This window comes from Eptatretus burgeri, chromosome 3 (genome assembly GCF_056783735.1).
Source record: "Eptatretus burgeri isolate ZD-2024b chromosome 3, Ebu_testis_v1, whole genome shotgun sequence".
NCBI classification, from domain to species: domain Eukaryota; kingdom Metazoa; phylum Chordata; class Myxini; order Myxiniformes; family Myxinidae; genus Eptatretus; species Eptatretus burgeri.
In genome coordinates this window covers 136,090,043-136,117,542 of record NC_140963.1, presented here as the reverse complement: position 1 = coordinate 136,117,542, position 27,500 = coordinate 136,090,043, and the positions used below count along the sequence as shown (strand labels likewise).

Genomic DNA, 27,500 nt, shown 5'->3' with positions numbered 1-27,500 from the left:
ATTCGGATAACCCCCACGCACTAATCATCGGGGACCCCACTTTCACCGCAAGCACACGGAACACGATGGATCAAGGCTGAGTCTGAGATACCAGCACCATTACTGACTGCTTATGATATCACAAAAGGTCTTCGCCTCTTTGGCACCAGATAAGGATTCTCACAAAGGGAATCTTCATTGTCCTCCAAATGTCTACCATAACATACAGAAACGTGCCCGCCACTTTACAACTTCACCACACGTTCAAGGGGGGGCATGCCGATCAGGTGGGCAATCGTTTGGCTTTTTTTCTTGTTCTTCAAAAAAGTCCTTTAGGTGGGGTAATACTTCAGTATAACACTACAATTGTGGGGTAACACTGAAGGATAGACAGAGTCGTAGTGTGTATATAAGAAATAAGTCGTAGTGTGTATATAATAAGTACTGAGGAAGAGTTGAGAAAGAGAAGTCGAAGGTGGTTTGGGCGTGTGGTGAGACGGGGAGACCATGAGCATCAAGAAAGTCGCTAGTTTAGTAGTTGAGGGGAAAATCCCAAGAGGTAGACTGAAAAAGACCTGGAAGGATGCGATCATTCGAGACGTGCAGTCGTTAGGGGTTAGTGGAGGAGGATCGTTTTGATCGGACAAAGTGGAGAGGGGTCTATCAGCCGACTGACCCCCAAATATGGGGAAATTGTCTTAAAACGAGTAGTAGCAGTAAATATTTATTGGGGTCAGGGAGATTTGTCCTCGGGTCGGTGGGAAATGAAGCAAAGGTATTTTCTGGTTTGGCCTTGGCAAACGATGTCACTATTTATGGTATTTCTTGGATACCCATAATCACTATGTGAGGCTGTTAAATTACCTGGAACGCACCAGAGCATGCACGTATCAACAGGCAACGGACGCAAACGTAATTGGGTTAGAGACCGGCGTTAAAGGATAGAATAATGATTTTTTTTCTTGCTCATCCACCACTCTGAGAGACCAGATGATAAATTATGTGCACAATTGATAACAGGTCGGATCATGAACCGTGCTGCCGAAGCAGTTTCTACGGCTCGGGTGACAAACCTCGATGGGTCGCCACTCTGACACGGGAAGTCGGGGCAGGAATTTGTAATTTGTTCATGGTGCCACCGATAGCTCGTCAACTCTTCGCGAAGGACACCGTGGCATCTTCAACGTCGACCAACTAATGTCGGCAGATGGGGCGTCCAGTGTCATGTCCATCCGAGGGATGGGCACACACATTGATGAATAGCCCTGCCTGTAAAACACCGGGATGACAGTTTGTAGCTGCCTCAGGATTCTAACCCAGTCGAAACGGTGCGTATCTCTCGGCCACCCTCCCAGCCATAATTGATTACAGTTGTGATAAATGTGAGATAATTGCTGTTTGAGTGTCAGTGGCTCAGCAATTATCGAAATCTTTGCTCAATCTTGACATTTATTCTGAGTGGCAGTGGAAACGACCTGTACACGTGCGGTGAACACCTTTGCGTTTTCCTTGCCACTCGGCTGAATTTCATGATAAATGTCTCCAACATGAACGTACTCAAGGAACAAGATTCACAGCCATGTATTACTGCTTGCTGCATTTTCCTGGCTCGTTGGGCTTCAAGACAACTTTTGTTCCATGACTGCTCATTGGTTGTCCAATCGATGGTGTTAGTAATTTGCATAACTCTGATTGGATTGGCCTGCATTTTGTCAAATGTCAGAATACACATCACATTTCAAATGTCAATCTGATTGGGCACTGTAAAAGTGCCATTTCGACGGAACATATTGATGGGAAATGCTCGGAAGAGGTTGACGTGATCCAGTGATGTGATTATTTCGCGGCGTTGTCAAAAACGTGACACGGCATTGTTATTTCACCGGCGTTTAGCACATCGGGGTTAGCGAAACATCAGGACCCAATATCATACATAATGGTAAATGGGGCCCGTGAAGCTACACTGCTTTGTGCAGAGCCTGGGATGGGTTTTGTTGCCAACTCGATATGGAAAGTCCCAAGATCACAAAAGTTCACGTAAATTGTTTTTTTTTTTGTTTGTTTCATTGTATTTTGTTTCCAACAGCTTGGGTTCTGTTTTATTCACGTCCTGCTGTGTGCTCTTGGCAGCTGTGCTCGATTCTTGTGATGATAGCTCGGGAAGGCATTTGAGGGAACGAAGTCGTCACGTGACATTGCCCAGCCAGATGAAGAGCAACACTGACGGGATCAACAAAGAGTGGAAGGCGATTCAGAGGACCACTTTGGATTATGACGATGAGATTCAAGTGAGAGACCTGCAGAAAAGAGCTGAACAACTGTTGGAGAAAAGGTACATGAACGTATTGAAATATCCAAGGGATGCGGTGGTAACCACTCCCCCCCCCCTCCCCTCCTCCCCACAACCCTCACAACCTCCTCGTTCTCACGATTTGATGTACATATTGCCATGTGCACGTATGTATTTTGTATATAAACAGACGTGGACCAAATGTAACGAAGAGGTTAACGAGTAACTTTGGGGCGAGAGGGTGGGGTCACGTGTCCCATATAACTGGTCTTCCCTTCTCTCCAACTCCCGCATTATTCTTGTTCTTGTTTTATCACCATTTTCTGTGCTTCAGTTTTGCCCCGGGGCCCAAACTCATCGCTCCAGGGGACACAGAGTGCGAATAGCCACAGACAAACATTCGGCTGGGTGAGGCGTTCCTCTCCTGACTCCGAGCCTTGAAGTGTGGTGTAAAAGGGCGGAGTGAGGGAGATTGGTGGGGGCAAGATCTTTGAACACTTGAGTAATGTACAACTCATAAACCAGTGGAGATAAATCTGGGTAATTGGTAAAAGATGTTTGTGAGTAAACGGCACACCCAACCAATAGACTTGTTGTGGGGTCGGAAGATCAAATGCACTGGTCTGAAGACCAAGTCCCACAGGAAGACCGCTCTTTGGTCAAAACCTCCGACGTGAGCCTTTGTCTGTGTGACAAACCCTTTGGCTCGACATGCCTTTTCTCCTCCTCCTGCTATTAAATTGGGATTCTGTTATTTAATAATTATCTGCAAGTGAAACTTTTATTTTTGATCAAATTCCTTGAAATTAATTGTATATTTCTTTGTGTGCCGACTCAACAGATCGGTAGAATTAAGGACTCGGGTCAACTATGATCCTGATCTCTGCGTGCTTGTTTTATTAAAACATCAACTTGTAATAAACTTGGCTCCAGGATTGTGGAGTGTTCGCGTTGTAATTACATACAAGATTAGGTTAACTGAAGGGTTAAGGCCACAGATAATGAACGTAAATGTTTGATTTGAAGATGTGACATGGGTACTCACTCCCAACCACCCGCTCACACCTCTTCCTTCTGCCTTTCTGCCTGCTACGGAAACCTTTCCCTGCATGACTCCTCACCTCACCATTATGTGTTGATAACAACTTTGCAAAGAGTAGAAAAGGGACTGTTGGACTTTTGTGCATCTCTTACGTTTATCACCCGGTGGTGAACTCTACCAGCAGTAACCAAATCGTGAACGGTGCGACCAGTGAGAGACGGCACAAGACCAATGCTGTCCCAGAGCCCCTCGGAGCGTCTTCGGCACAATGTGTCAATACGTCCCCGTGCCTCTCCTCAGCTGGTAAGAAAACAAAGAGGTTACGGAGCAGGGTGTTCGTGGAGACGTGGGCAACGTGGGAGCAAACCTATTCTTATATTGGGAACAGCTCAGTTCAAAATAATCTTCCAAGATGCCTTCACTGGCGATAAACGTCCATTTTGCGACTGGTCCGTGCGGTGGATTTGACTTCTGGCGAGTGCATGTTGAACCCGGATTTGATTACCAGTTTGACCTGCTGGTTGCATCATTCCCGAGGGACACTGATGTGCCCCCGCATGTTCGGCCACGAAGTTTGCGTTTGGTCATGGTAGCGGCACACAATGGACGACTGTATTAATGGCGGATTTCACTCGAACCCTCTGAAAGCTTGGAGGGAATGCGATGACCTTGATTTTTGCCAATTAATTTTTCCCCACGAACACCGATTCTTTTTTTTATTAACTTGCCAAAACGAAGTTTTTGCTAGATATGTTAGTCAGCTTGTATGTTTTTTTGTTTGTTTGTTTGTTTGTTTGTCTGTAATCACATATAAAAAAATTCTGCAGAGCACAGTTATCATTGGAAATTTTTGTAACTTCGCATATCAGAGGCCTATAGAGGTCCCTTTCAGTGCAAAAAATTTTGAAGGTCAAGGTCAAAGGTCAAGGTCACTTTGTCGCAAATCAGGGGAGTCGACAAAACCCTTATTTTTTGAGTAATTTTGATCGGATCGTCTTCAAACTTCATGGGAATATAGTTCATGGTCTGGTGCTCAGCTGATTAATTTTTGGTGGCGATTGGCCTTGACCTTCATGGTTAGCGCCTAAGGTCAAACATATTTGACCCCAAGGTCAAATTTTCAAGTTTTAGGAACCATATTGTGTAGTACCTCAAATTGAACACCTCGATGAGTGCTTACTAGATATGTCAAGCTTGAGACATTATGACGTCATTTGGTGACGTTATGAGGCAAACGCATATTTTTCATGGTTACTCTAGAACGATTCTCATCGGAATCTCTCGTAGGCAGATATTCCTCAAGGAGTCGCTCCTGGTGGATAGCAGCTCTGTTCACCTCAGTGTGACCTTAAAGAAGTCACACGTGGTCACCTTTTGGCAAGATACGGGTCACCCTGCGGGTGACATTGTTTTTATTTTTAATTTTGGTTCACATGTTCATCATCTAACTATAATATTGAGGCTGCTTGAGATAACTCGCCCACTCTTCATTGAACAACATCGTGGGATCTTTAGCACCCACGAATTAATACTTTCAGATGGGAGGCCCGGTTTAACGTCCATCCGATGCCTGGCCCGCCTGCGAAACACCAGGATGACAGTTTATAGTTTGGTCTAGATGAGAACCCAGGCTCGGCAACTCAGAGGCCGGTGTGTGTACCAGCTACCCCGAGGTTATCTTGCCAGCTCCTTTTGCGTTATCTTACAATGGCTATGAAAAAAACACAATCCCAAGAGGTTCTTTTCATTTACCATTACAACCCGATGTTTTGAGAGTCGATGCCTAACATAGGGATCACTGTTTACAGTGCTCTTGATAACCTACATTTTCCTTGTGCAATCCTTGTGACCCTTTTTCAGGGGCTGGGGAAGAGTTACTTTCTGGTTGGCATCATGCATGCCATGCAGTGGTTCCACCCAAAGGGGATATTAGGCCAGAGGATGATGTGCTGTACCAGTGGAGGCTGCGGCGCCAAACGGAGATGGCAAACGAGGATTTGCGGAACCGGCTGGCTCGCCTATCGCAGTGTGCGGATACACCATTGTCAGACAGGCTTGTATATGTAAGGAATTTCAAGGCTAAGTAAGAATACTTTATCTTTCAGTGATACAAGTAAAACCACTTCACGGCTCAAGACAAATGCAGTTTGAGGAGGTTTATCCCACTCTCTAATAAACTCATTTTGTCTGTATCTCAGGTGCTCCCTCGGACACCCACAGTTGGTGCATTTGTTGGACATCGTCCGAGAATTATGCCTGCTACGGAAACCTTTCCCAGCATGACGCCTCACCTCCACCTCACATACGACCTGGTGCCCTGCTCTGCCCTCCAGTCAGGACTTGGTCATGTGGTGGAACAGCGTGCTGTTGGTGGTAGCGATGGACGGTTGGCAGGTGATGCTGGACATTGTTGTGATCAGTTGGTTGCTGATAAAGGTGAAGGACGGTCATTCAATCATGATAAAGTAGCAGGGAGAGGGAGAGAAAGGATCAGTGGGAAGGACGACAAGTTAAAGAACAGTAAAATTGTGAAGGAATTTGAACAGAGTAAAGGTGTTGCCAATCGCAGAGATGTCCTTGGTGATCGTCCAGGAAACGAAACGATGAATCGGACGAGACGGGGGAAGTTGGATTCGGGAAACAAAGTCATAAACGAGCAAAGAGACGATGATGTGGTGAAAGAGAGCGTTGGACAGGTGTGGAGGAGGTCAGGGGAATGGCACAAAAAAAGCGCGAGAGACAAAAGGACAGGAAAAGCACAACCGAAGAGAGACGGAGAGAGACAGCAGCACCAGATGGTCAACACCACAACCCAAGGATGCACCAAGATGGCGCCGCCCGAAAGATCACCGATCCACGCGACACTGGGGAAGGTGAGCTGAAGGCGCACAGACAATGCTTGGTTCAATGATCATGAGAATACAAATGAGGTTTTATTAATTTAATTTATTTAAAATTTAGGATCTGAAACGCTTCGCTGTTTTGTTCTATAGCTAGAAAAGCCATATTATTTACTTATTTTCTCATAATTTTTTTTCTCATTTTCTTTTCTCAATTTTCTCATTTTCTCGATATCTCCTTTTCTTTTCTTTTTGTGTTTTTTTTTTCGGCCACGGTGTAAGTTTTTTTTTCCATTTTCACGCCATCGTTTGCAGCAAGACTTTATATCAGATGTGATTCGGTATTTTTGTTCCTGTTATCGTTATTTAATCACCACCTCCTTGAAAGAAGAAAGAAAGTCAGTGCAGGCACCGCGGTTGCTGTTGATGTGCGGAAGGTGCCCTATTCACACCTCAAGTGAACCGTGCTGTGCCAGGCTGTTTTCGCTGTCTCGGTGAAATAATGACATTGGTGACATCGTCAGCCGTGGCATCCTGGCATCCTTTCCAGCTTTAAATTACCGATACGATTGTGAACATTTTGTACGATGAACCGGTTTGTCCTCGATGAGAAAATCTACTACATGTACGCACACTCGCCTCTAAGCCGTCTCGCCTGGGTTCGATTCTCGACGCAGCTATAAACTGTCATCCCGGTGTTTCGCACGCAGGGCGGTTCATCAATGTGTGCTGTCCCTTGGATGGACGTTAAACGGGCCTCCCTTCTGCTGGTGTTAGTCAGTGGACATTAACGATCCCACGGTGTATTCCAAAAGGAGGAGGCGAGTTATCGCTGGCATCCTGGACAGATTCCTTATTCCAGCTCCATCCTCCAGGGTTTGCTGCATCAGCAGCCAGGACGATGAAACTCGCACATAGGGAACAAGGGATTTGAACCTGCGTTCCGTACATCATGAGCCAGGGGTTCAAATGGGAACACTAACAGGCCCACCCAATGTGTGCAGGTCATCATGGACAGACTGTTTACATCCTCACCCCTTGCAGAGAATCCTACTCGATTCCAGGTGCAGTTGCCACACTTCCTTCACCACACCATGATGACACTCTTTGAGCGATCTTTTAGTGGGACTTTCTTGGGAAGGAAAGACCGAGTACATTGAACATTAAATTGATATTGTGTACACTCCATAAAGAGACAACATAGGCCTTGAGATGGAGGGTGGATGAAAAATCCTGTCTCCATCCCATACTGTTACCTGTATGTTGATCATTCAACCACCAAGCAATGAAGAAGCGTTCAGTCCCACACAGATGCACTGTCACACATGAGCAAGCACCTGAAATTCCCTCTGGTTTTTATTTGTTTTTTTGTGGGTCATGTCACAGTTGGGAAGAGCTATCAGAGCCTATCTGTGCCTGTAAATTCTGCCTCTTAAAGTCCACTTCGTCGCACTTTCTTTGGTCATTTGTTTTCAGTGAGCCAAGATGTTTTTATTATTTCACCTTCTTTTCTTCTCGTCACCTTTCGTGTTGCAGGAACCACCGTTTGTAAATGAAGAAATGACATCGAGCACAGAAACCATGGAAGGAACATCGTTCTCTACCCCATCGGCATTTGATGTCCTTGAGCTGGCTGAAGGTGAGGCACAGCCTGTGTTTTGGCACGGTCCGCGTCTTGTCTCGGCCCGCCTTGAAGAGGAGTCTATTTTAGTTCATGCCATAAATTGTTTAACTGCAAGCACTGGTTATGATTTGCTCTCATATCAACAACCTATCTTTGGTTAAAATAAATTATTAGCCTGACCCCTGCACAGCAGGAGACAGGGATTTGCAAACACCTTTGTGTGTCTGTCTGTCTGTCGTAACTTTTTTGTTACCATTTGAGGTTTTGTCGTCAATTTTTCAACAAAGCTTTACTCTGAGAATATGGAGAAGATGAATTAATAATTTGGTCAAGAGGTCAAAGGTACCATTTAGGTCAGGTCAGGTATGGGAGCATGTGCCAGAGCAGCGCGCCGCTGTGTTCACTTTCCACGGATACTCCAGGGGTCTCCGTCTGGCCATCCCCCAGGCAGATGCATGGCCCATCCCTATCTCATTGAGATGCCGATCAACCTGCTGCAACCATGAGGTTTGTACAGATGAGGAGACTCGCAGGCAATTAGCGCTCCCAAGAAACCATTCACGCCACGTTCAGAGATGAGTGAAGGCAATTAACCTCCTGCTTGAGACTGAGTCGAGCGGGTATTTAATCTCCCACTCAGAAGTGTCACACGCAGCCAACATCGCACTCGGGCAGAGCTCCACTCGTGCAGTGGTTCCACTCTGGACCCCTCAGTGGTGCTGCCTCTTTTTGTCTTTGTGCCGTCTCCCCTGGCAGTTCATTCTCTTCGCTCGCACGTTTGCCTTTTATCTGGTCAAAAGTTTGAGAACCATCCAGACAGGACCTTGGACGATGTGCCAGGCTTGATCCTTACACTCCTAATCCTTCCGCTGTCCTTTTGAAGAAGGATCAATGCCTATAGTGGTGGTGGCGGTTCAGTTCAGGTCAGGTCAGGTGTGGGAGCATGCGCCAGAGCAGCGCCTCGCTGCGTCCACTTTCTGCCGGTACTCCAGGGGCCTCCGTCTGGCCATCCCCCAGGCAGATGCCTGGCCCATCCCCATCTCCTTGAGATGCCGATCAACCTGCTGCAACCACGAGGAACATGGTCGGTCCGTTGGCCTCCTCCACTCACGAGACTCCCTCGCTGAGAGAATCCGATGAGCAAGATTAGCGTCAGGAAAACGAGCCACATGTCCATACAGCTGCAGCTGACACTCACGGACTATGCAGGTAACAAATCTCATCCGAGTCTCTCTCAGCAACTGCTTGTTGGACACAAAGTCTGACCAGCGACAGCCAAGGATTCTCCGAAGAGACCTGGAACCAAAGCAGTTAAGTCTCTCTCGCAGATCCCTGATCAGAGTCCAAGTCTCACATCCATAAAGCAAGACTGAAAGCACCAAGGACTTAAAGACTTGGACTTTCGTCCTCCCGCACAGGTACCGGCAGCGCCACACCCCACAATCTAGTTAATCCATCACTCCCCAGGTCTGACCCAAACATCTATTGACCTCTGACTCACAGCCAGCAGAGACATGAATATCACTGCCAAGGTAAGTGAATCTCTCCATGACCTCAACATCCTCACCACAAACGGGTAGAGACAAGATAGCAACATCCAAGATGTCATTGAAAGCCTGGATCTTAGTTTTGAACCCATGGAAGGAACGTCGTTTAGCACATGGAAGAAGTCCAAATACAAAGCGGACGGGCTTTGCATTTTCAGATGCTTTCTAGTTTTCTTGTTATACCTGAGCGAATACTTATTACAGAGTTCATAAAGGGGCGGGACTGGAAGGCCCAACACATTGACAGTAGATTCAGAAGCCTTTATGTATCAGACATGCTGAGTTTGATGAAAGTGTTTGCCACATTTGATTCTGAGTTTTTAACCCTTTAATGGCCGACTCAAAATAATGGCCATATTCTGTTTTTGTTTTTTTGGTGTTTTTTTCGTGAAATAATCTGTCATAGCTTCAACAGTCTTCATTTAAACAAGATATTTCAGTTTGCTAAGGTTTTATTGGCTTGATAATTCAACTTTACAACACACTGTGAGAAGTTTCGAAGATGTATTAATCCCATGTCCATTACAATTCAAAATGACCACTCAGGCAGCACTTAATGATTGACAATAAAAGACACAAGAAGGCTTTTCGTTTCAATTCATCAACAGCAAACAGGACAAAAGTAATTAAGCCTCCTACATTCCCCCAAGTAATAAGGTAATTTACCCCTCCCAGATGACAAGAATACATGCTCTCCCCCATTCCCCCAAAGACCAAAGAAATGAAGTACAAAGCAATGCTATATGACAGAAGTCCCATGAAGACTGGTATTCCATCCATCGGGACCATACTCCCTGCGGGAGCATTGGTGCTGCCTAAGCAGTCTCCTTGGCTATTGGGCACAATCCTGGACGGGTTGCCACTCCGATGCAGGATACCGGCAAGCTGGCACTCAGTTTGCCGACCTCGGAAAGATGACTGGCAGAGTCAACCCTACCTGATATTAATTCAACAGCCGAGTGGGATTGAAACTCGGGATCCAAGGATCCAAAGCCCACCACCCTAACCATTAAGCCAACACCAGGCATAAGACTGGTATTGAAGTTCAGATAAAGAACATATATCAGTCGTCCAAAATGTTCTGACATACGCCGTCTTAGCTACGACATCTGCAACCTTCGTTACATGGTAATCTCACTTGTCTGCAGCTGCAACACATACTGAGACAGCCATTGGTGCACCCACATGATACGATCTCTGAATACGCTTTAGGAATCCAAGGGAGGGAGAGCAAGTGTGGCACCAGCTTCTCATCTTTGTGGGTCCACCCATGGATGTAAGACACAGGAGACGTAGATTGAGGGAGTGGGATTGGTTCTAGACACTTGCTTGATGGTGCGCACGCATAACATGGAATCGTGCCACATCAGATGTTGGAGTTAGAGTTTCTTGAGACCACCTCATGCAGAACTAGAACGGGCACTCAGTAGAGCGCATACCTTCGCCAACGCTACATTTTGCCCCCCCCCCCTAAACCGTTGATTGTGAGGGTATTTAATCCCATACCACATCTGCCATCTCATATGTGTTATGGCTTAAAAACAATAAATTTCCTGCTGTTTGACACTGATTCACGTACATTGTACAATTTCTGTATGAACTCCCTGACTTTTTTGGGTGTCGGTGTGAAGTCAATCTGATGACAACTGGTCACATTATAAGAAATCAAATATTACACATCACAGGATAGGGAATTGAATTCGAAACATTTTGAATCTACTTCCATGCAAATTGTATAAGAATTGACCGCGTTATGATAACCCCCCTGACATTTGACCCAAACCGCTAACAAAGGTAATGACGTCATTGTGTCATATTGTATATCACAAGATTGAGCATTGAATTCACAACATTTTGGCATTGGTTGCATGCAAATTGGATACAAATTGACCGCGCTATGGTAAAAAGACGATGTTGACCTTTTCATGACCTTGACCTTGACCTTTGACCCGAGCTTTCCCAAAATCTAATCAAATGGTCCTCGGATAATAACGAATCATCCCACCAAATTTTCTGCGATTCAGTTCAATACTTTTGGAGTTATGCGAATAACAAACAAACAAACAAACAAACACACATATTCACAAATAAATAAATAAATAAATACACAGCGATCAAAACATAACCTTCGCAACAAAGTTTGCGAAGGTAATAACTTGACTCGTGCCTCGTCGCAACTGTCTACATCTGGTACTCCATACACTTTGCAGATGAAAACCTTGGATGGTTTGATGACGTCATCGGTAATTTCACCTTTGCCTAGACTGTCCAGCGGGTCTTGGTGTTTCTTGAACATTGGCCAAGCAGTCGACTCGCTGTGACCAAAGAATGGAGACACTGTCACATCCCGCTGTGGAATGAAAGCCAAGCATTGCGTCAACTTGAGGAGCTGTCAAATGCTTTCGAACATCGTGCACTGGAATAAACATGGGGGGGGGGGGGAGGGGAGTGTCTTGGCAGTGCCAGATTTCATGCACAAATATGAACATGGCATTTTGTCATGATAGGTCTGAATTCTTCACCTTCACCATTGTAGGTTGTGCAAATCCCCCAGACATAACAGCAATTTCGTTTGGAGGGCAGAATTCAATAAGGTGATCAGATTTTAAAACCCGTGTTCTCTGCCCCCATCCCTTTCCCTTCCACAGATCTCCTAATGTCTCTGTTCCCCACTGTTTCGTCCTTCCCACTCCTGCCTCTCTTGTCTCATGCCCCCCTTGCTGTGCGTTGTGTGTTAGCTCTCATACGAGCCTCGACAATGCATACAAAAAAAAACAACGCAAGATTTTCGTTTTCTTCCGGTGCGATAGAGTTGGACCAGTTTGTTTGGCGATAAAGTTTGCAGCACTGTGCGACTTTCTACACGACGTCTCGCAGGTTGTAAGCCGTGTTTGCGTTTCACTCTTGTGCCCTCTTCGATGGGGTCTTTCCAATGTCTATCAAATGCTGCGTCAATCCTGTCATCGGCTTCTCCCGTGTTGTGTACCATTTTGGCAAATGTTTCTGCATCTTCACCAAATGTCGTTTGGTCTGTTGGCTTTCCCAGAGCCATCACCAATGCTTGGCCATCAATGACTAAGCAGGTTGTCCCACTTAAAGCCACAGTTGTCAGGGTAGTGACTTCAGTGATTTATTGGCACTGTGTAAGCTTCCATCGAGTTTTTACTAGCGACGGTGACCGACCACATGCTTGTAGCAACTCTGAAGTTGCAGCTTAAATCTGGGAGAATGGTACCATCCCATCCTCGGCTGGATGTTGACAAGCTCAAGGATGAGAGGATAGCTAAGGAGTTTAAGAACAGGCTGAGTGGAGATTTGGGGGGTCTGGGTGCTTTAGGGGGATCCTGAAGAGTTGTTTAGTGCCTTCAAGACCACCGTCCTTGAAGTTGCTGGTGAATGTCTTTGAACTCACCGGAGGGCGAAGAAGAATTTTGTCTCAAGGGACACTGGATACCATTGACCAGAGTCGCAGGGCTAGGCTGAATGGCACAGCTGAGCTGTTTAGGGAGCTGAGGTGTAAAACTTTACGTGCACTCAGGGTGGACAAGGAGGCCTATGTGCGAGGAATCTGTGAGGGGGTAGAGCATCACCTGTGGTCAAGGGATTCTCATCCTGCTTACAGGGAAATTCGCGTATTGCGTTCCTCCAAGCCCGTCTCTCGTAGTGCTGCAGTTAGAGCGGAGGGTGGTGGGTTCTTGACAGAGGAGTCCGAATTGAAGGCCCGCTGGGCCGGTTACTTTGAGAGGCTGTAGCAGGCTGATCCACCAACTGTCGCGTTGAATGTCCGGGGTGTTACCATTCCTGTTACTGACCCTCCAATCAACTGTGATCCACCATCATTTGTGGAAACACAGGCTGCGGTGAACCGGTTGAAATGGGGTAAAGCTCCTGGGATCTGTGGCATCTATGTTGAACTTCGTCAGGCTCGTGGAAATGCTGTACTCATGTCATTGCATGCCGTTCTGTGCTCTGCCTGGAACACAGGCATCATCCCAGCTGACTGGAAGAGGGGCCTTGTTGTCCCTCTCTGGAAAGTGAAGGTTGATCGCCAAGACTGCAACAACTACCAAGGGGTGACTCTGCTCTCGGTGCTGGACAAGGTCTTTGCTCAGATAATTAATGATAGGGTTTGCCACCATCTGCTTGAGCACCAGCGTCCAGAGCAGTCAGGCATTTCACCAAAGAGGTCAAGGATTGACCTCTTTGGTTTTCGTTTTGGTTTCGTTGGACCTCACGATTGGCTTTCGGGTCCTCACCGAACGCAGATGAGACTTGCAGCCAATGTTGATCTCTGTAAAGCATTTGTTTCAGTGAATCGTGATGCCCTCTGGAGGATTCCAGTGAGATGTAGTGATACCATCTCTGACTTATTTCCAGTTGCTACTGTAGTTCGTCAGGAGTATGTGCTGGTCCCCACACTTTTCAGTGCTCGTATGGACTAGATTCTAGGGAGGATGTCGGAGAGATCAAGCTGCGGTGCATCGTTTGGGAATGTCAAGATTTCTGACCTTGATTTCGCAGATGATGCAATCATTTTTGTGGAGAGACTCGATATCCTTTTGGGGGCCCTCAAGGTGCTGAATGAGGAGTCTGAGCCACTGGGATTATGGGTTTCCTCAGTCAAAACTAAGATCCAGGCTTTCAATGACATCTTGGATGCTGCTATCTTGTCTATCTGTTTGTGTTGAGGATGTTGAGGTCGTGGAGAGAGGGGGGCGGAGAGGGAAAGAGTGACATGCAAAAGACAAAGATAATGACATGGCTGATTCTGGAGTTCGGATCCTCATACACATGCAAACGTACGAGTGAGGATGCTTATAGAGATACTGTAGATAGAGATCATAGTGATACTGCTCATGTATATTGCTTGGTACTACCTAGTAAAAATGACATGGAAAATATAAAACACAAAATACAACAGGCAAAATAATGAATCTGAGTGAGCGAGGTGTTTTGGGACCGCAGATAAAATGTTCTTGTTACCCTCTGCAGCAAGACGGAATCCTCAAACGTCATACACACTTTTGACTGGCTCATATGGGCAAACAAATTCACAAACCATGAAATCGTTTGGTGGCATTGCAGCGCAATTGTCATCTCGCCAGAATTTCAGCACCTGTACAGAGTATCCAATTATCACGACGAAACGATGTTTTGTGGTCGATTTTTATTGACAATATCAAAACTCCAGTACATGAGTCGAGGGAATGTGCTGAAAAACGGCCGTTGTCTTTATCCGGCCATGAAAAGTTAAAAACTCCTGATCAAGTCTGGCAAACACTTGATTCAGATTTCAGCACACCAAAATATGTCCAGTAAGAATGAGTGACGCCATTAACATGAAATGCTTCCATTGTTCATTTTGTTTTTTCTTCCAAATTTGATTCTGTCGAAGAGGGGAGAGCAGTATTTCCATCAAGCTGCCGACGAAGGCCTTGTACATCAATAAAAGTTCAGATGTGCCAAGGAAGGACTTTCCATGATGGAGGATGCCCACGACTGGCTTTGGAGGCCAACTTAGATAATATGGTTTTTGCCCAAGAAAGATCACGGCTGATATTGAGGTTCCAAACGTTGGGTGACTCAACTTCTTCAACAGGATTGTTAAGGAAGTAGATTTATCTCATTGGTATTGGTTTTTTAATTACCTGTTCATATCGTCATCACTGCTTGTCCAAAAGTCTCTGCATTTTGTTTTGTCGTACGAGATTCAAAACGAGTCTTTTTTGCTGTTTCAACGTCGATGTTTCAACGCCTGGTGTTGGCTTCGCAGTTAAGGTGGTGGCTTGAGATCCTAGGGTCCTGTGTTCGAGCCCCGTTGGCCACTGAATTAACAGCAGGGGGTTGACTCAGCCTGTCATCCTTCCGAGGTCGGCGAAATGAGTACCAGTATACTGGTAATTGGGGCACTGCATCAGCGGCATAGCTGCGCCCCTAACCGATGTTGCAACCACCAGACAAAAAGGCAGCACACGCTGGGAACCTCAATGGTGGTTGTATATTGCGATCGAATCCCAAATACTGTGTTGATTCATCAAATATGGACACATGTAATTAATGTCCATGTCGACTCCATGCCGATCTCTTAAATTTTATAGTCCAGATGTATCGAATAAATATACAATCCTTTTCATGAGCCTTATTCTCCACATAAAAAGCACATTTTCTTTTTGGAAATGCGAACAGTAGTACATGCCATCCTTGTGCATTGTGTATGTGTGGATGTGCTCCTCAGATTCCGATGGCTCGGAGTTTCCCGACGATAAACTTCTGCATCTGCTCAGAAAACAGCGGGCGAGCGTACTGCACAAACTGAGGTGTGTCAAGTTGCAACGGTTGCCGGCGAGTGTGTAAAGAGCAGATTTTGACTGGTTGAACGTTTGTCATGTTGAAAAAATTTGAACAATTAGAGCTTCCACTTAGGGCTGGAGATCAACATCAGGTCTTTTTAATATGGTGGTGGTCCCATGTAAGATTTAAATGGTTTTTCAAAAATTAAACTTGATGTTGGAAAATGCTGTTCGTCATTAACACTCTAAGTTGATTCAAGTTGTGATTGATTAAACCGTCTTTGTGAAATCTATTTTGAATGTTTTTTACTCTCATCTTTTGTTGTTTGTACCTGGACCGAAATTCAAACCAAGGCAAGTGTGAGTACCTCGAGGATATCCTGCCAGCGCATGACGGTTTATCTCTCAACTCGTCAAAACACAGCCATCCCATTGTTTCTAGTATCCTTATTCATGTTTCTCTTCATCTTCATACCCACGATTCTCGTAAATAACAGATAATGAACAATGTACACTCGTATATTGAACTCTCTGAAACATAATTGTGACAGACGACTTTTTACCAAGTTGTGCTAATCCTACAATCCTCACTTATTCTTTCAGGCATATCAACAAAAAGCTTTTGGATATTGAGCAAGTAAGAAACCGAGATACAAACCCAGCACCTTAACTGAATTGCTTGCGTTCGTCCAATTACGATCTGCTGAAGGCTCTTCGACATGCTACTTTGTGTTTGAAATGCGAAGCACTACCACTTCGTGACCATGGAAATGTCACCACGTCGTCGTTGCTGTTTTGCTGTCGGTTCGGACAAGAAAATTTCAAACATTGACACTTGTAATTATTTTGTGTCTTCGGTTTGAATATCTTGCACTAAATGTTTTGATTTTTTAAATATATTTTTGTGTTATAAAGTGGGGTCATTTGATCATGGATTCTTTTGGTCCCATTTATCAGAAATAAACCTTGGGTTCTCCTCTTGGTGTTTCCATTTCGATTCTTTGTTCCTGATGTGAGGAACCCAGGTTCAAATCCCACATCCAATATTCTCCATTTACTTATGTAAATGTATACTTGTGTTTTTTTTATTTTTTATTTTATGTTGAAGGCTCCAATCACGGATTATATAGTCCTCATCGAGGTCAGGCGTTAAATAGAAGAACTGCATAGATATACAAATGAAGAAAGAGGGAATAGTATAAGAGTTTTTACCCCGTGGGGTCTGACACCCCACGGGTTCTAAGCGCCGCTCGCGTTCTCTCTTTTCTTGTGTACAGTTAATTTGAACATCTATTTCTCCATTATTCATGAACAGAATTCGATGAAAATAGACAGGCATATACGAGACACATATGCGCAGGCATTAGCTGAGCCCAAAGTGCGATTCCGGCCCTTTGGGCTGAGAAACGGCCCATTTTCTTAAAATTGTTATTTCTCGGTTATTAGTGAACAGAACCAAACCAAACTTAACAGGTATGTTCTGGAGACCATCCCCCAAGCACTAACTGAGCCCAAAGTGTGATTTTGGGCTGAGAAACGACCCTTTTGGGCCATTTCCTTAAAATTAAAAATAAAATTTTTTTTAATGCGCTGAGTGATGCCCAACACAAAATGAAGTCGCAAATGATGATATGAAACTAGCCTCACTCTTCTGTTCTTTTTCTAATGCGATGAAAATCTTACCAAATTTCAAAACTATCTGTCGGCCGTGCTATCACTCACCTGAGAGTTGTACGAATGAACTCCCACGGGGTATGTTCGCAATTCAAACTTCTGAAAAAAGGGAAGGTCAACATTTAAAAAAAAATTTGGATACCTTGTCGAGGCTCGTGTGAGAGCGAAGACACAATGCACATCATGAGGGACATGAGACAAGAGGGGATGGAGTGGGAAGAACAAAACAGTGGGGAACAGAGACATTAGGAGATCTGTGGAAGGGAGAGGGATGGGATGGGGAACATGGGGAATACAAGATGGACATTACAGGGACTTTGAGGAAGGAAAGCAGGGAATTTGAAGGAGGTGGGCTTGGGTGGATTATCGGGGGTAGAAAATATCGAGGATTTGGATGGGGGATGATAAGAGGTGGTGGTTAACAGCTGTTTTGAAGGCCTGGAGGGAAGAATGGGAATGAATAGTGAGGGAGTTTATTCCAAAGGTGGGGAAAAAGAGGGATGAAAGAGTGAAGGTGAGCAGTGATTCGTGATTTTGGTAGTCTTACCAGAAGGGGGTTGTTGGCGGACCTTGAGCGCCCTGCGGAAATGTGGTGGGGACAAATCGCAGAGAGAGCAGGGGGGGGCGAGGCTGGAGAGGAGACAGTAGAAGACAGAAAGACCATCGACCAGCCTGCGGTGAATGAGTGAGAGGCCCAAAGACAGCCTCATTGCGGGAGATGCCAATGATCCGAAATGCCTTGGTTTCTACAGCGTGAAGCCGAGAAAGGTGGGAGGCAGGAGCACCAGCCCAGAGGGGAGAGCAGTACTCCATCAGGCTGCGGACAAAAGCTTTGTAAGTGGCCAGGAGCTCACGTGGGCCGAGGAAGGACTTTGCATGATGGAGGATTCCCAGTCGGCGACTGCTTTGGAGGCGAGGTTTGAAATGTGGCTTTCCCTGGAAAGGTTATGGCAGATAGTGAGACCCAGAAGCTTGAAAGAAAGGACTTCTTCCAGAGGATTATTGAGAAAGTGGATGGGGGGGGGGCTGGGGGGGGGTTCTAAGCGGTCCTTTCGAAGAGACATAGTGAGAGTGTGAGATTTGTCCGGATTGAAAGACATGTTCCACGTGTTGGACCAGTTTGTGATTTTATCCAGATCTGCAGTGAGTGAAGAAGCTGCTGCTTGCCGGTCTGAGGGATGACTGATGGTACGGCAGAGGGTGGAGTCATCTGCAAAGAGATAAAGAGGGTTTTCCAGAGAGTCGGAGAGATCATTGATGAAAACCAGAAAAAGAACAGGGCCCAGAACGCTACCTTGAGGAACTCCAGCCTGGACAGGAAGAGGGGATGAAAGAACTCCATTTAGGGCCACACGTTGACTGCGACAGGAGAGCAAGTCTGCGAGCCATGAGTGGAGACAGCCTTGGATACCATAGGAAGAGAGTTTGGTGAGCAGGGCAGGGTGCCAGACTGTGTCAAAAGCACATGATATGTCCAGGGATACGGCTCGGATTTCCTGTCTGGCATTGAGGCATTGAGGATCTCCATCCATTGTTGGGAGAGCAGAAGCAGCATATCCAGGGTAGAGTGACCTGGTCTGCAACCAAATTGATGATCGGAAATCAAGCCATTGGAGAAGAGGAAGGATTTGATGTCTGAAGCGATGATGGATTCCATCACCTTGCTGATGATTGGGAGAAGGCTGATTGGTCTGTAGTTGCATGGATCTGTTTTTGCACCTTTTTATGCTGGGCAGTGATGTTTGCTGATTTCCAAGCAGATGGCAGATGACCTTGAGCAAATGAGAGGGTGAATAGAACAGAGAGAGGGTGAGCAAGAGCAGAAGAGCAGGCTTTGAGGACACGTGGGCTGATGCTGTCTCGACCGGTTGCAGAATCTGAGTCGAGTTTTGACAGCAAGCTCTCCACCTTGTCAGGAGAAAAGGACACAGAGTCCAGGGACAGTTGGGTGCGACTGGGTAAGGTGGGTACAGAAAGTGATGGGTTTTGGATTCAAGATTTATCTGCAAACACCGAGTTTAGGCATTCAGCTTTATCATGTGTGGTATCAGCAGAGCGGCCATTTGAGGTAAGGGAGGGGATGGAGGGGGAACATACACCAGAAACAGATTTGATTAGATGCCACCAGGATCTTGGAGCGTATGATACAAGGGGCAGTCTTGGAGTGTGAGATACAAGTAGCAGTCTTGGAGTGTGAGATACAAGGTGGAGTCTTGGAGTGTGAGATAGTGGCTTGTGTCACATGTGTGGATGAGTGATGTTAATACCCAGGTCAAAAAACCAGTAAAGACCAGTAGCTTACTGGTCAACTGGTACCAGTTGAAAACCAGTAGCCAACTGGTACCAGTAAAGCCAGTTGGTTTCTTACTGGTTTTAATATGGAAATTGGAATAGAGTGATATATTACCAGTTGAAATACAATTGTATTTAACTAACTGGTATCAACTGGGACCAGTACATTGTAACTGGTATCAACTGGGACCAGTACATTGCAACTGGTATCAACTGGAACCAGTAAGACTTTAACTGGTACAAATATGAGCTACTGGTTTTTTCAACTGGGAAATTGGAATTCTGACTGAATTTAACTGGTACCAGTTGAAACCAATAGAGACCAGTTAAAGACCAATTAGAACCAATAGAGACCAGTTGAAAATGTGTACTGGTTTTAACTGGTTTTTCGACCTGGGTATGGGGTTGGTGCAGTGCAGACATGATGGGCCGAATGGCCTCCTCCTGTACCAACGTTCCTGTGCATTCTTGTTATAGATTGTGAGCTCCAGGGAGTCGAAGACGGCGACTGTATATCCGTATCCTTCCTTGACCCATGATGGTCTTTTACGATATTCAAGATGGCTACTTAACGGTCTTTTGTGATTACATGGAGAACTCCTGGAGGCCTATTAATTATTATTCTTTATTGTTTGTTATGATGATTGTATTATATGTCGGGCTTAGTTAGCTAAGCATTTGTGTTGTTACAGGTTGTCCTGTTCTTGCTGAATCGAGCCGACATTGAACGAACTCGAACGATTCACCCTCTGGCTGTCACACTCATGTAACCCACTGTAGCAGGGGGCACCGCATCAGCGGCACGGCGACGCAATCGGTGGCCATTGACTTGTGTGCGGTATAAACCTTTTTCGCTCAGGAATAGCAAACGATATTTGTTTGTTTGCCGCAGAATTAAACACAAACCTTTAATTGCGCTGTCGAAGCGGTGTATAAGTCTTTCCTCCATTTTTAGGTTGGTCTTCTTTCGCAATTATTCGTCGGTTGTTTCTCAATCTCAAAGCAACATTTTTAGGATTCGGAGTTACACTGTTTTCGAAAGGTTGTGTAAATCCTGAGAGAAGCCAACCCGAGTTTTAGCAAAACGACGAAACCGAGCGATTGGGGTCGGTAGGCCCGTATCGTTGCTAGGCAACGGCGCCTGCATGTCGACCGCCAAAGGCCGCGATATCAAGGTTTTAGTAATTGTCTGTTTTTTTTTGTCCAAGCGTTCCATTCGACACGCGCTTCGTCGGTGTTTTTTGCTCTCCTATTGGTATCCTTTACATTCTCTGGGTTAGTCGATATTTCTTGTTTAGCCGCCTTTTTGTTTTATTTTTACGTGTAAGTGGTAAGTGAGGAAACGTGTCATTAACTGTGGCCTTTTGATTGTTGTGCTTTTGTTAACTAGCCAAAGTTGCTGAGTAACCAGCATTTCGACGAAAGTGTCGAAGTGAGCGATTCTGAGGAGGTTTCCAGCGTGGAGAGCTGTCCGTCTCATACAGGTACAGTCCTACAGGTAATTCTGTCCTCCAGGTACCACTTGCGCATTGCGTCTGTCTCTCATGTCCATTGACGTATACAATCTGGTATGACGTATTACACGTCTTTGTCATTGTAATCGTCTCTCAAAAGGAATTATATACATATATATATATATATATATATATATATATATATCAAATATCTCAAAAATAATGATATATTTTGATATATATATATATATATATATATATATATATATATATATATATATATATATATATATAGACATATTGTTACAGGCCGGGGGGGTCAGCCGCCAACCGACCGCTCTGAACGGAGCCGCAAGTCAAGTCGGCCCGACCGATCGCCCGGAATATAGATCGCCGCCCGGATAACTCCGAGCGACGGGTCCTTGTACAAGAACCGAAATACGCCAATCGGCAGATCACGTGTGGTAGGGTCGATTGCCAATCTTCAATGTACCTGAATACCCACGTCATCCAACTACCGGGGTATTTCACCCTCGACGGATCTCGTACGGAACAAACCGCCGAGGCGAGCTTGTCCGTGCGTGATTCCGAGTGGCGTAATCGCCGAGAACCGTCAGTCCAAATGTCCCCCTATTACGGCAAACCAACGGCTTTCCAATTCCAAACACACGAAATGTTCAGTCAATGAGGGAATGGACGCAATGAGCAAGTTTACATTCACACAAGGACATTTATTACAATGAAACATCTATGCAATTAAATAAGGCAAAACACATATGCAATTATACAAGCAACAAAAGAACTACAACCGTCTACTTATTATGTACAGTCATTTACACTTAACAGCAGTTCCTACTTATTAGACGGGCCCACGGACACACGTACGCGCGCGCGCACACACACACACACAAGAAATGGTGGCTGAGGCCTTTAATCACGAGCTCCAGCTCGGAGGACAGGTGAGCTGAAACTCAGAGCTTGACTCGAACCTTTCCACCTCGTGTGGTCTTCAACTTGTCCGGACCCGGGCTCCAGCGAGAGCGAGCTGGATCCAAATCGCCGTGAGCCTTCCCGAGCTCCCGCGAATCCTCCCGCGCTTCTCAACACGTGCCGGTGAGATGAGGCGCCGATCCTTCCTGTCGATCGTCGCTTCCCCGAGGATCCAACTCCAACAAGAGGCCGACGCGTCGCACCAAGCCAGGAAACAAAATGGAGAACGACAAGCTCCACGAACCAAGAGGAAGAGGAAGAAGAGGAAGAAGCCTCCACTCGCAGCTCCAGCCGAACAACCGGCTCAAGTTCCTTCCAAAACAAAGCAGCAGCCGAAGCTCACTGAGCCAGCCGCAGCAAAAAGCTTCCGAAGGCCTCAAGCCAAGCAAGCCAAGCAGGACCCGATGGCTGAATGACTGCTCTCTCCGAAGCAAAAAATGAACTTACTCCTCCCACGGGACTCAGCACACGAACTATGCCCACGGGACTCCCACGAACTCAGCCCTACCACAGGACTCCCACACGAACTCAGCCCACGAGACTCCCACAAACTCTTTTTTGAACAAAGAAAAGATGTCCTCTTTATCCTTTGCACCCCCTCCCCCGCACCCGGTGTGACTCATGCCCTCGTGATCCACTCCCCGCTCAACCACGGGTGGGAGGGAGTTGTTGACATCACCGCAGGGTTCTTCTTCCTCTTCGCAGAAGAGGGGGAGGGACGTCTCCATTGTTTGCTCCTTAACTATGAAATCGATCCGCAGCGCATCTAATCGATTTCAAAACATTTAAACAATGGAAGGTGAGCTATCTAGGGAAAATGCACTTATCGACATAGCTAACTAAGGGAACCTGTATGTTGTGTGCAATTGAATTCCAAATTCGTAACACTACCCCTCCCCTTTTTTACAGACTCGTCCCGAGTCGTCAAATTTTCGTGTGACCTGCATGTGTAAGTTTTCCCCGAGTACGTTCTACCTTCGGATCCCTGAGTGCGACATTTCTTTAAACGTGTCCCAAAAATAAATAACCTAATGCGCTGCGTAACTAACTAAACAAACTCTCACAGACTCATTCAGACAACTGAACTAAAATTGCCGGCGCTAAAAAAAACATGCAGGTGGGGTTCCACGTATTTACAATCTTAACTTATCCATTACATTACACTAACCATGGCCCAGAACTTGTGATCTGTGAAAGGGGAAAGGCAAAAGTCATAGCAAAGTCTTTGGTGCAGGGGAATGGATGGAGATGGTCGCAAAACACAAAAAAAGGACTGGATGCACAGGCTGCCTGCAGGGCAGTCCTCACAAAACTGGATGGTCCTGGCACGCATGGTGATGGATGGACACAGGGGCAAACAAGGGCTACCAGGCATGGGGTCATGGCAGAGGCAGGCAACTAGGCATGGCAAGGCAAGTCCATGCAGAACGGGCGGCTGCAGCACAACAGGCAGACAGGTGAAGCTGGCCGGCCTCTGGTGTGGTTCCATCAGGTTTGGAGGGAGTGCGGTGGTGCCGGCCGCTTTGAAGGCGGGCTCAGACCTAGCCTACTGTCTCCCCCCACTCTATCGCCTTTGCTGTCTCTGCCCATACCCACTCCCTTAATTTGCCACACAACACAACAAAATTTAGCCCCTCTTTATTTTTATTTCCCTTTTATAATTGTCTCCCTAACCCCCTTTATTGTCTTTGTCCAGCTCGCCTATCATGTCCACCTAGCCTACTCCCAACCCCTACTATACGTTCCCTCTCTGGAGGGCAATAGGGAGAGACTAGCGTCCTGTCTCGAGGCCCAGCGAAGCCTCAGAATGGCCTCCTCAGAGTTCAGCGATCTACCAAGGTGAGTCCAGCAGCCTACAACAAGCGAAGGGATGGATGGTGCGAAGGGGTACATCTCCTATCTACCCTAACATTCATTAACCTGAAACTACCCTGGGGCTTTCCAAAAACGCCTCACACTTTATAACTATCAGTTCTAAAAACCATGATTCCTGTCGCCTGTGTTGGTGTCCATTATAAATTTGGGCCTTGCCGTCAAATTTTCATACGTGCCCTCGCACAATTTCCTGGCTGAAATTCAACGGACACTGGAATGGAATGGCTGCCATACATGTAGAGATGCTGATTTAAATTTTTTTTGGAGTGGTCTCTTATTTTTTTCAGAGCTGTGTATATATATATATATATATATATATATATATATATATATATATATATATATATATATATATATATATATATATATATATACGTATGTATATATTTATATGTACTAGTACGTGCCCGTTAAAAAAAAAAATTAATAAATAAATATTCAAACCGCAAGCAACAAACAACAACCACACAGGCCGTTTCTTCGCTCTCGCATGCCCGTACGTGCATGGCCCGGAAGTTTGCATATTATTCGCAGTTACGATTATTCGCAATTTAGTTTTAATACCCAATTATTCAATTAGCGCCAACGTATTTTACCTTTTCGCAATGTCGTGGCAAGGAAAAACAAAAAGAGAAGAGAAGAGAGAAAAATATTTACTACCTGGTTCGGAGCATACCAGCACTCTGATGTCACCGAAATTTATGCACCGTCTAATATGAAAACGATCATAACTTGGGGCATTGTGTTTATCTATAAATGCGCATAAGAAATCGAGAAATTATTAGAATACACAAAGTCATCATTATCCGGAATCCCGGACGTTGTAACCCGTAATGGGGAACACGGCTGAGGTTCCCTTCCCCATCGGCCACGCCCACGCAACAACGTGTCTTGTCATTGGTTTGGTAAATAAATGGCCAATAACTTGGGAAGCACTTGTCCGATTAATATCAAACCTTGAAATGGCACATACTCAGGTCCCCAGCAATATATCTGGCAAGTTTTAATTAGATTGGACCAGCGGTTGTCGAGAAACAGCAGACACACACACACACACACACACACACACACACACACACACACACACACACACACACACACACACACACACACACACACACACACACACACACACACACACACACACACACACACACACACACTCTGCTGGAATTATAGATAGATGTATATGTATTTATATGTATATCTTGTTGCGGGGCCCGGGTATCGGCTGCGAGCACGACCGCTAGATGGAGCTGCAGGGTCGACTCCACTGATCACCCAGAATTTAGATCGTACCTCTTCGGAAAACTCCGAAAAGTACGGGTCCTTTATCGGACCGAAGTTCGCCAATAGATCGACCACGTGGGGTAGGGTCGATTGCCAATTTCAATTTACCTAAATACCCACGTGGTCCAAACTACCGGGGAAATTCACCCTCGACGATGCTCATACGGAACGAGTCGCTAGCGTACTCGAACCGTGTTGCTTTCCGAGCGGATGATCACCGAGCTTTCCTCAGTCCAAATGTCCCTTTCACAGCGGCAACAGCTTGGCTATTTCTCCAACACACACTGTGTTAAACCAATAAAAGAAAGACAAAAACGAACCGATACATTTAACACATGGGTATATTTATTCACAATAGGGAAATGAGAAACAAAACAATAGGGAAACAAAACAAATTTAGCCCCTTTATATTTTATTTTATTTTATTTCCCTTTATAATTCCGTCTCCCTAACCCACTTTCTGTCTTTGTCCGGCTAACCTATCCTGCCAACCTAGCCTACTACCAACCCCTAAGATCCCTTTCTGGAGGGGGAATACGGAGAGATTAGCGTCCTGTCTCGAGGCCCAATAAAGCCTCAGAATGGCCTCCTTCAGATTTCAGCAATCTACCAAGGTGGGTCCATCGGACTGCGGAGGGCGAAGAGATGGATGGTGCGAAGGGGTACATCTCCTAACTATCCTACTTTTTATTAACTTTAATCTACCCCGGGGCTTTCCAAAACGCCTGTCACTTAAACTATAGGTTCTAACAACCATGATTCCCGTCGCCTGTGTTGGTGTCCATTATAAATTTGGGCATAGCCCTCAAATATTCACTCGTGCCCTTGCACAATTTCGTTGCTGGGCAGCGTGGCTCACTTGGCAGGGATTCCCCCTCTGCCGGACTCCATCTATGGCACCCCAGGCCCTGAGGCTGTCTCCGAGCCTACCTGCTCCCTATGAACAAGGGGGGGTTGCCCTTCCTGGCATTGCCCCCCTTCCATGCCCACGTGGCATCTTTGGTACTCTGGGTCCCGATCCGTAGGTCGCCCGTGCCCAATACACTATCCCGGTCCCTTGGACCCTTGGCCTACTACTATGGCTGACTACTTCGGTGCCCGGGGGTGCCCACTACTCGGTACTCACCTTCCTAAGCCACGCTCCCAGCCAGTCAATTTTACTCCTGCATTCTCCAAATGGGTATCGTGCTTTCACTCAACACCAACAACAAAACGACCTCCTTTTAGTAAATTTAACTAACCCACTAACTAACATTATACTGACCCCGGGGTCACTTGGGTGGGAATCACTCCTCCCCCCACTCATTCATTCACACCATGCATTCCACAGTCACTCCACTCACTCACTCAGGCCCGCTGACCCATACTCATTTGTCACACATTCTTCCCTCACTTCAATCCACACTCTATGTTCCCCAAGCTATCTTGTGCTCCCTCGTCGTCCCTTACTCTAATGCACGTTCCTTTTAATCTACGTAGATAAGCTACGTCCCCACTACACATTCCATGTCTGTCCATGTCTCCCAAAATCCATTTTCTAAATATATCCTAAAATCCCTCAAACTAACCCATTCCACGGGCTCCATGAGGAACAACCCATGTCCCCATGAAGCCGGTCAAGCTAAACTAACCCATCCCACTAATTAGTGCTTCCTTTGCCCAATCCAACGGGCTCTGTACTTGGAGCGAGACTCTTTTTTTTTTTCTTTCCTGCAGCGCCATGGTGGTGGTTTACGGCACGCCCGTTCGTCCCTTCTGATGGCCGATCCGTGCAGCCATGACATCACCCTGCCAATCGCACCGAGCACTCGCTTTCGGGGAATTCCCCACGTGCGACGACATGCGCTGTTTCCCAGCATTCATGCCGCGAGATTCCCGGTGACATCACTCGCACACCGAGCCTGCGCGGTTTCCAGTGCAGGTCAGCACGCGCACATCATCGCGTCGTGGTTTCGCTGGGGAACGAGGGGGAAATTTGACGGAGGGGGCGCTCTTGCGCCGCCCCTCCCACTACGACCTCTGGGTCCGGTTGTGGGGGATGGTGTCAATCTGCATGGCGATGATGTCCTGGACCATGGGTTCATCTACCACTACACTACTACTACCCACCTGCCTCAGCTCGTCTTGGTTAGACATGTCGCGTGTTGGGAACAGAATTTAAAAATGCTCGTAATTTGGGGGACACGGGGGGGGGGAGGGGGTCGCTCCCTACACCCCTGATCCGAATTCGTGGAGACGGAGGGGTTCAAATTCCTTTCCTGAACACCAATGTTGCGGGGGCCGGGTATCGGCTGCGAGCACCACCGCCAGATG

The 27,500-nt window shown here is 46.2% G+C and overlaps 2 protein-coding genes across 13 annotated transcripts in view; both read left to right on the top strand.

The window, feature by feature from the left end:
* The window catches only part of LOC147031062 (uncharacterized), a 20,474-nt gene extending 3,883 nt beyond the window's left edge, over window positions 1-16,591 (top strand). For 3 of the 4 annotated variants that reach the window (XM_085875747.1, XM_085875743.1, XM_085875746.1), the window contains exons 6-13: window positions 2,110-2,311; window positions 3,493-3,614; window positions 5,172-5,374; window positions 5,510-6,184; window positions 7,156-7,215; window positions 7,688-7,790; window positions 15,558-15,639; window positions 16,216-16,591. In XM_085875747.1, the coding sequence (XP_085731873.1) occupies window positions 2,110-2,311; window positions 3,493-3,614; window positions 5,172-5,374; window positions 5,510-6,184; window positions 7,156-7,215; window positions 7,688-7,790; window positions 15,558-15,639; window positions 16,216-16,282 (1,514 nt within the window). In that variant the 3' untranslated portion in view covers window positions 16,283-16,591. The remainder of the gene's footprint in view (window positions 1-2,109; window positions 2,312-3,492; window positions 3,615-5,171; window positions 5,375-5,509; window positions 6,185-7,155; window positions 7,216-7,687; window positions 7,791-15,557; window positions 15,640-16,215) is intronic. The other variant, XM_085875744.1, reaches the window with a different exon arrangement.
* Window positions 16,592-19,990: 3,399 nt separating this feature from the next.
* The window catches only part of IFT46 (intraflagellar transport 46), a 103,802-nt gene continuing 96,292 nt past the window's right edge, over window positions 19,991-27,500 (top strand). Inside the window, exons 1-4 of one of the 9 annotated variants that reach the window (XM_085875735.1) lie at window positions 19,991-20,058; window positions 20,271-20,416; window positions 20,969-21,062; window positions 26,904-27,108. In XM_085875735.1, coding sequence (XP_085731861.1) covers window positions 26,946-27,108 — 163 coding nt within the window. In that variant the 5' untranslated portion in view covers window positions 19,991-20,058; window positions 20,271-20,416; window positions 20,969-21,062; window positions 26,904-26,945. Of the gene's footprint in view, window positions 20,417-20,547; window positions 20,854-20,968; window positions 21,077-26,903; window positions 27,109-27,500 lie in introns of those variants that run through there. The other 8 variants (XM_085875734.1, XR_015056648.1, XM_085875732.1 and 5 more) reach the window with 8 other exon arrangements.